Here is an 8772-nt window from a genome sequence, read left to right as displayed (position 1 = left end):
CTGAAGCAGCTGAATTAATCATCATCCAGAGCAAGAAGGAAAGAAAAGCTCACAGACAGAGGAAATGTTGGATTTTTGCTCAGACAAACTATCCGGAAGAAAAAACTAAGCCTTTAGTAATGTAATTAAAATGACTATTTCTGTCACAAATCTGAAAGTGGATGTGTCTGACTATACATGTTATAGTGAGAGAAATCTCTGTATGAGAAAGGAAATGTATGTGCGTGAGGTTGTAAACTTGGGGTACCTGCTCCCTCTCTGTTCCCGGTAGTCCAGGTCAAAACTGTGCACAGAGTCTGTGCAGGAGTCCGGGTGGTGCGGCAGCCGAGGCCCCATGGGGTACTGGTGCATGGAGGAGTTGGGCTGAGCCGTTGTGTGGTAACGTGGAGGCAGACTGTTACTCGTCTCGCTGCGGTAGTCACTGTCGCGGTCATCTACGGCGCTGTCCTGGTCATCTAGAGCTGCCACGGGAAGATAAACACACATTTAGCTTGCCTGGAACATCAGTAAGTATGTTTTTAAAATCCTTGCTTATCAACAAACCCATCAGAAAGTGGATAATGCATCCTAGGTAATATTTTGCCGAGCTGAGGGGAAAACTGTTGAGAGTCGAGGAAATAGAAATAAACAAACTAGGGTGATGCCAGGTCAGGAGGGAGCAAAGGTCATGCACTCTTAAAAGACTGGAGCCCTTTTTCATGCAAGCTCTTCAGCTAGATGTACGATACTGGGCTGTGTGCTAATCTGCCTTATCCTTCAGATTGAAATGCAAATGTGTGTTAGGATGTATTTTATGTTTTTTTACAAGAAGGATAGAGAGAAAATTTGTTGCTAGATAAAAAGTTTCAAAAAGGAAATTCTGAAATAATGGTTACTCATCAGAGGTGCAGAAAAATATAACCTTAGACCTTTCCAGCCCAGAGAATGACCCTAGAAAACATCTTTGGAGAGGCTGACGTCCTCCAGAGGGAAGCTGGGGTTTTATCTTTTCAGAGCGATAAAGTGAGAGAGATAAGGATAAATCTGTTGATATCTCTTGACAGAGTGAAGTTGCAGGACAAAGTCAAGGTGATAAATGAATATAGTGGAGCAAAGACTGCCACCTACCAACGCAACTGCAACTTATTGTCTAAGATCTGATTGAGTTTTTTTACTTTTCATATTTAAACGTGCTCAATATTAGTGTTATTATCCAATAACGTGATTAAAGTAAAAATGCTTCACAAAAAAAAGGAGCATGGGGCCCAATTTCAGACGGTGAATAAACATCAGTGATTTTTGATCTATTTTCCTGACAATGTTTGCTATAGATACAACACCAATAATTTCAACATAAAGTAAACATGGGTTGTAAAAAACTCGACAACAGCACAGAGAATAAATAACAGGAAAACAGCAGGAGAAGGAAATCATGTAGAAAAAAAAAAAAAAAAAGGTCAAGGGGGGAAACAGTGAGAATAAAATAATGATGATTGAATGCAGGGAGACGTGATAGATCAGATGTTATCGGGGGATATGGGGCATTAGGACATGCAGAGGGCGTTGAGGATTAACCAGGGAGGAGAACTTCATCAAAGTGAGTTTTTACATACTCAGTGGCTCAGCCCATCCGAAATAGTTGCCTGGTGAAAGTGCAAATGTTAGAAGTGAGAGGTTCAGTCAGAGGAGGTCGGGGTGCGAAAACCAAAAGTAAAGAAAAGTGTACCTGTGTTGTAACAGTGGTGGGGGGGGGGGGGGGATAAGGGAGCGGTTCTCAGAGTGGAAAACAAACTTGTCATAACATTGAGAAAAAATGTCACGTGCATAACTCTTTGTTGAGTATGTGCAAATATTTACACACTTGATCTGAAGTGTACATTGTTAATTTTCAACTCTGATTAAAATTAGTCAGTGCAGCAGGATCAAGGACGTGGAAATAACAACAAAAGCCCTGAGAGCTAGAAAGGATGGGTGAGTGTCACCATCTAGAGGCTGAGAGGAGAACGTGCGGACACACTCACAGCACTGGGAGGCGGCGAACGGCAGTGGGCGACTCTGAACGTCATCCTGAAGAGGGTACTGCAGAGGAGAGAGATGAAAACAGCATCAAGTCTGTTTGTCACATCCTCAAATTGTTATTATTAGAACGGTAATCTACTTCCACCACTCCATCAACACAAACAAACACAGCAGCACGTCATTAGCACAAGAAGTAGAACAACAGGAACACGTAATGTAATTTTTAGACATAAAAACAAGATGAACCTGTTGACCTGATTGAAAACAATTACATTTATTTTTCATTTTAAAGCACAGATGCACGAATAATAGTTGTAAATTGTGTAAATTTACCTCATCGTGGATTCTGAGGGTATTGATGTGCTCCAGCTTGCCCGTCCAGTACTGCGCCTCGTCATCTGGGATGTCTGGTACCAACATATGCATAAAAAATACATGTTCAACCCGTGTTTGACGTTTACATCCTGCTCCCTCCGACTCGTGTGTGACAACGTCATGCCTGTTTAATTTCTCATGAGCCTCTCAGGAGGGGAGTCAATAAAAATAGTGAGCATAGGACACAAACTGTTAAAGGAGGAGACTGATAAACATCAGGAGTATTTTCATCATAAGGACTTCGATGCTCAAAGATGTAGCAGATGACTTTTGACAATAACATACGACGAAATAAACACAGAACAAAACAAGAATTATCAGGAGCCAGGAAAAAAAGGTCAGAACAGGAAGGTTTTGTCCTTGTTTTTTTCCTTCTTGGTTAGAACAGGTACCCTCACCCATCCCACATTTCCAGGGGATTTGTGCTGCAGCAGACAGATGCACATTAAAAGGCCACACACGCAAAGGCCAGGGCTTCAAAGACGCACCGTCCCAGAGCTTTACAGAAATGGCTCTGGTGGCACAAAGAGTCACAATGGCCATCCCACAAACTTGAAAGGTGACGGAGAAAGAGGCCGACCCCCCACCGAGCGGACAGTTAACTTTGATGTGTTTTGATCGCAGGGTTTAAACTGTATATGCAGAGGAGGGGGCGCTGTTTGCTGTGGTCAAGGACGCAGACAGCAGGAGGATGGTTTTAACTCTCCAAACCTGAAGAGCACTGAATTAATTGAGGTTCGCAGCATAAATTATCAACAGGACTTTTATTATCCTTCTTATCATTTTAATCATCTTTGAGCTCGTTGTTGTGTTTCACTGTGGGGTTCAGTCTCATTTCTGTGTTTAGCCGAGTGTCCAGCAGCAGCAGGAAGCTGTTTACAGCATAAAAACCACTGTATTGTGTGCTACCTACCAAACCTAAGATTAAAGGGAAACTAAATTTCGAAGAAAGTGGATCATTTAGCAGATTAAGAGCCAGACAGCAGCTGATGGAGCAATACAAAGGAGTATTAGGGCCATATGGACGAAAATGAACAGAATAGAGATTACAAATTATAACAATGGTTAAAGAAAAAAACAGTAAATCTGAAGAACTCAAGAGTTCAAGACAGTTAAATATAGTTCAACCGACCCAATCACAAAAACTACAGAATACACAGTACCCTATAGTTAGTATTTCAACAATGTAATTGCACTCGGAACAAAAGATTTATCGTAGATATCTTTAGTAGCTCGAGTCAGTTTTAAAACACCTTCCAGAGGGAAGCATGGAACGGATCGCTAGTTACCTCAAAAGCTTTCTTTTTGGTATTCAGAATAAACCTGTGGCTTTGCTGCATCTGTGGTTTCCCTATGATTTTGCTTGCTGCATTAATACCAATTGACCGTGATTAAAGACAAGACACCAGATTGTTCTGCACCATTTCAAGAAATTTATGCAAATGTCTCTCCATGTCTGCGGGATATTTAGTCTGTGTACAGTAGCTTACCTGTCTCTACTTCATGAAGCAGTGATAAAATGTTTTTAAAGGGACAAAGAAAATGAATGACATTAGGAATATATAGAGTATAACAGCATTCGTAATGGTTTCCTAATCATTTTTGGCTTCAAAGGAACAATCTGGAAAGAAAATGTTATTTTCTGAATCTAACTTAATAAAGATACAGGACATTGGACACTGAGACAAATATCTATGACACATATCTCGGAGTTCCCCATTTCTATCCATTAGTTGTTTAGCATCATTCACTTTATTCCATGAGATAATGGTATGGATGTTATGAGTTAACTTGATTCAGGAAAATATGACCTCATATCCTGCTTGAGTCGACTGCAGTGTGTCAGTCCTACGTCGCTCATATTTCCTATTTCAGAGAATGAATGGTTGCATGAAACCACAGAGCAGCAGGTTGTACTGCATCATCGGTTTGTTATCACGGAGCCTCGGGGCTGGACGGCTCTTCCTGAGAAGCCTCAGAAACCGACTGCTGACATTTTAGCAGGTGTGACCTTTGTGTAACTGAGCGGATCAAGCTTTCATTTGCTCAGAGGTAAACCCGAGTCACACCACTTGTGCACCCGCTGCAGTCAGAGCGGATACTTGAGATGACGACATTGCAAAATGTCTTAGATAAGAACCTGAACTTCTTTTATGTATGGTTTATTTATTGGAAGCGCAAAGCAAGCGATGAAATGGGACTTCTCTCACCAAAAGGCAGTTCAAAGCGAGTGTCCAGCAGGACTCGATGAGGCGTTGGGTTCTTGGTGCCATAAATCTCATCCGCCTTCATCAGAACCTCTGCGTCCATGGAAATCCACTCTCCTGAACCCTCCTGGAATTACACAGGTATATTAATATCTACCAAGGTAGAGCTTTAAAAAAAATGTTGTGTCCATTCTTTAGGGCTGATACTGATTTGAATCATGGGACAGAGCTTTTTTTATTTTATTTTTTTATTAGGCTGCGGGTGTGGAGCGCTCGTCCTCTAACCAGAAGGTCGGCAGGTCGACCCCAGTCTTCCCCGTATGCAAGCGTCCTTGAGGAAGTTGGTGAACCCTGAATTGCCCCTCATAGAATGCACTGTATGAATGTGTGTGTCTGAATGAGTAAAGGGCAATAAAATGAAACCCAGTTTTCTGGTCAGCAAAAAGTAATTGTTGAATGGTTGAATATTCTTATTGAACATGCAAATCTAATTCAACTGACTTCAAAAGTGTGTATTTGTACTATTATATTTGAACATCTTTGGAGGTGAAAGAAAATACTTGTTGGGTCAGCAGAATAAAACTTATTTTAGAATAACATTCATTTCTTAATCTTTTTTCTCTATGATGTCGTTATGATGTGTGCGTATCCCAACCTCCTCTGACTGTTGGATGCTCTTCAGAGGAATCCAGGAGGTCCCCACCATGGTGTCCCAGATGAGGCCTTTGTTCCAAACCTCGACAATGAGGCCGAGATCCAGCCGGTTGATCTCACTGTGAAAATAAAAGGGAAATAGATCAACGTTTCAGACATGAAGCCTCGTGGAATATCAGTGGATAAAAGAGAGAAACAGTAGCTGTATAATGTGAGGCCTTGTTATCAGAATATGCGTTTCTGGATTCACATTCAGTGAACCAGACATTTGTACATAATTGCTGCCAGGCCCTACCACTGCCTGATGCTGTGTAATAGCCGTCATAACCAGTTGTTGGTCTTGTTTTATCATTCAGAGATTCTGAGAAACAGCGTGATGACAGCAATGAAACGGCACATCAATTTTGAAAAGAGCTGCGTGACCATTGCATTTGCATGTTCTCATGTGTGGCAGTTCACAACGATCAACAGGCCGAACAAAAGATGAGAGAATAGATAATCAAAGAGAACAGCTAATTGAGAGAAGAGCGGGGGGGGGGGGAGGGTAGCGGCTGCACGGTGACCAGGTGCAGACATAAAGGATTTCTAAATCCTCGGCTGGCTCAGAATAAATAAACGTGGCCAGATACTAAAAACAAACTGTTGTTAATTCTAACTGAGTTTGTTTAGGACGTCATTTTGATTGCGTTGTAGATTATTATTTTATAATCGTTTATCATCCTTGTTAATCAATGAGCAAAGAAAACAAGGACGCTGAATCCACCGTGTTGTCCATCTGACTGGAAGCTTTAAAGACTCTTCCTGGTTCCTTGTTATTGCACGGACGGAAGGAAGGATGGATGGACAGATGGATGAATGGAGATAGAAATGGATGGATAGATAGATAGATAGATTCCCTTTATTGCACAACTAGATTTTTGCAGCACATCTTCCCGTTAATAAACACATTTGTCGGCGACAGGTGGCGCTGAGCCTTCGCTGGAGCCAACAATGAACGATTGTGTTTTACATTGAATTAAAGCTCGCCGACACATCATTAATGGAGAGGTCTGGAAAAACAAACACTGTTGCAAGGAGGGAGTTTACAAAAGACAAACAATGACACACATGCAACAACGTGCCATCTCCCTCGTCACCATAGATACCTTTCACAGGAAAAGTAAGATGAGGAAATTGAACAAATGAATTACGGGTAGGAAATGAAGAGCAGCTGTCTGATGAGATGCTTTCATACAAGGAGTTGCACAACTTGAATAGCAGAGACTTTCCCCCCGTGGATAGAAGCATTAAGTAGATTTTAAATTGGAATGACAACAGGAGATTTGACTGTTTCATACAGAATAAGATCTTTTTAGGTAAACAACACAGAAAACCTTGACGAGGCAGACAGATGCCCACTGTCATTGTTTAATGACAACATAGGACATGACAAACCAAGTCAAACACAGTCAAACAGGTTGCAAATCAATAATGCAGTGAAATCTTCCTTTATATTGTTCTCATTGTGCATTAAGTGAGCTTCTTGCTGCACTCTGAATAAAAAATATATAATAAAATTTAATTAAGTCAATAAATCTCTAAGCGTGACCCCGTGTGCTGGTGTTTAATAAACTTACAACATAAAATCCTGTTCCCAGCAGGGCTGGTGCCCCCGCACAGTGATGGTGGTGCTTTTGACATTCTGCACCTTCAGCGTCACGTAGGTGTTGAACTTGTCTGAAACAAAGGAAAGGGAGATATTACATTAAATTACAGTGAAGTGGTTGCAATAGGAGCATTTGGGAGGTTGTATCAAGGAGAGTACTACACACGACTGATCAGATATGTAGTTGTGGAGTAGATATTTATACTTGAGAAGGAAACTAGAATTGCAGTCCCCTTGTGAAACCACATTGAAATTCACTAGATCCAGATTTTAATTTGGATCTGCACCAAATTGCACAAGCTCATAAATATCAGTCCCCTAAACATATCATCAAGATCTGTGAATGATTCCCTGAGAATTCAACAAAAGTTCAACAAAATTGCCTAAGTCATTATGTTAAAGAAAGTGAAATCCTGGGTTCATCCACTGATCCACACCGAAGCGTAACGTGTTCTCTGCATCCTTCTACAAAGTTTCATGGAAGCTGGTTCATCATCTTTTGCGTGATCCTGCAAACTAATAAACAAGTGCTGATGAAAACCTCCTTGGCTGCAGATTAGATGTTCAAGCTGTTACAGGTAAAACTGACCAGGCCAGTTCTGCTTTGTTTCGTGTGGGAGAGAAAGAGAAAGACATCAGGAGCTCCGGCAGTGAGTGAAAGCAGATCAGGCTCCTCCCACCCTGTTGAGCCAAGCCAGGCCAGGCCAGACCAGGCCAGCAAACTGACCTTGTTAATCTCCAATAAGCGGCAACGCTACACAGCAGATTCGACTTCATGGCAGGACTCTCCTGCACTGTAACTTACTGACCCCACTCTTTATAACTGAGCTGAACAAACAGCATGTGATAGAGGGAGCAGGTCTGCTGATGACGTAATGAAGAGGAAGTCCTGACCTGCAGAAAAGGTCTCTGTCACACCGGATAGCATCAAGAATAAAACTAAAATTATCAGTCCTGGTCAGAGGCGAAATGTCTTTTTCCTGTTTGCAGCTTCTATTGCAAACGTGTCTGATCTTTGAATAAACCCTAAATATACGACAGCTGGACAGTTTTGCAGTAAATGACGACTGCAGGGACCCATTGGTTCTGTCTGTCAGCTTCTGCAGACAACTCTCACACCCAGCGATCTCCCATCAGCCTCCTCTCAGCCGCCAGCAACAGACCGCCGAGTCACATCATGACCAACTGCACCAGCTGTCAGCACGAGGCGGGGCGGGGCGAGGGGGGTGGTGAAGGGGATTAGAACGCATGGAACACAACAACCACTTTTCATTTCCTGCAACATGGGAAGGCAGCGTCAAACTCGTGCCTGCTGGTGCGCTCAATTGCACTCCGGTACTTGCTGGCTCTGCACCGCCGGTGGTCGTCCCTACAACTCCAACATCTACAGAACATAAATCTGACCCCCGTCTGGTTTAAAGATCCTGATAATAGGTCGTATGACTGAAAAGATGTTGGAGAATAGATTCAATTATCTGGTTAACGATTATGATTATTGCAGTTTTTTTAAAGAAAAAAGAAAAAAGAGTAAAAACACTAAACGTGACAGAAATGTAAGCATGACCAAACATAACAATAATAAAAACTAGAATTGTTTCAGGGAAAGTGGTAAGATAAAATATAAGATAAGGATAAAATATTCGGGCTGATCAATTTAATTAAATACCTGCGACAGTACAATGAGTACACCTCTAATCACCAGGGTTATAACTCATGACTGCAGAGTAATTTACAATCATATGTTGTATTTTCATATATGTAAAAAAAAAATATGTAAAGCTGCTCTCACTTTCCAAGGCAAATCCACATGCACAACGAAACACACAGTGCAACACACACAAGGCATCAGCTGTTCCTTTTACGGACTGATCACCTGACCACGCCAAACAAAGA

The 8772-nt window shown here is 41.7% G+C and overlaps 1 protein-coding gene across 12 annotated transcripts in view; it reads right to left on the bottom strand.

Annotated features, from left to right (window-relative positions):
- Positions 1-8772, bottom strand: part of LOC109641758 (protein unc-13 homolog B-like) — a 52275-nt gene that overhangs the window by 34189 nt on the left and 9314 nt on the right. For 8 of the 12 annotated variants that reach the window (XR_011239120.1, XM_069513605.1, XM_069513604.1 and 5 more), the window contains exons 3-9: positions 6851-6950; positions 5236-5353; positions 4584-4707; positions 2332-2405; positions 2001-2058; positions 1593-1622; positions 248-461 (exon numbers count right to left, since the gene is read on the bottom strand). Coding sequence is in view for 11 of the 12 variants with exons in the window: in XM_069513605.1 (XP_069369706.1) it covers positions 248-461; positions 1593-1622; positions 2001-2058; positions 2332-2405; positions 4584-4707; positions 5236-5353; positions 6851-6950 (718 nt within the window). In the remaining variant the exon portion in view is untranslated. The remainder of the gene's footprint in view (positions 1-247; positions 462-1592; positions 1623-2000; positions 2059-2331; positions 2406-4583; positions 4708-5235; positions 5354-6850; positions 6951-8772) is intronic. The other 4 variants (XM_069513611.1, XM_069513610.1, XM_069513602.1 and 1 more) reach the window with 1 other exon arrangement.

This window comes from Paralichthys olivaceus, chromosome 18 (assembly GCF_024713975.1).
Source record: "Paralichthys olivaceus isolate ysfri-2021 chromosome 18, ASM2471397v2, whole genome shotgun sequence".
Lineage (NCBI taxonomy): Eukaryota > Metazoa > Chordata > Actinopteri > Pleuronectiformes > Paralichthyidae > Paralichthys > Paralichthys olivaceus.
The sequence above is the reverse complement of the archived record's forward strand: the minus strand, read 5'-3'. Positions and strand labels throughout refer to the sequence as shown.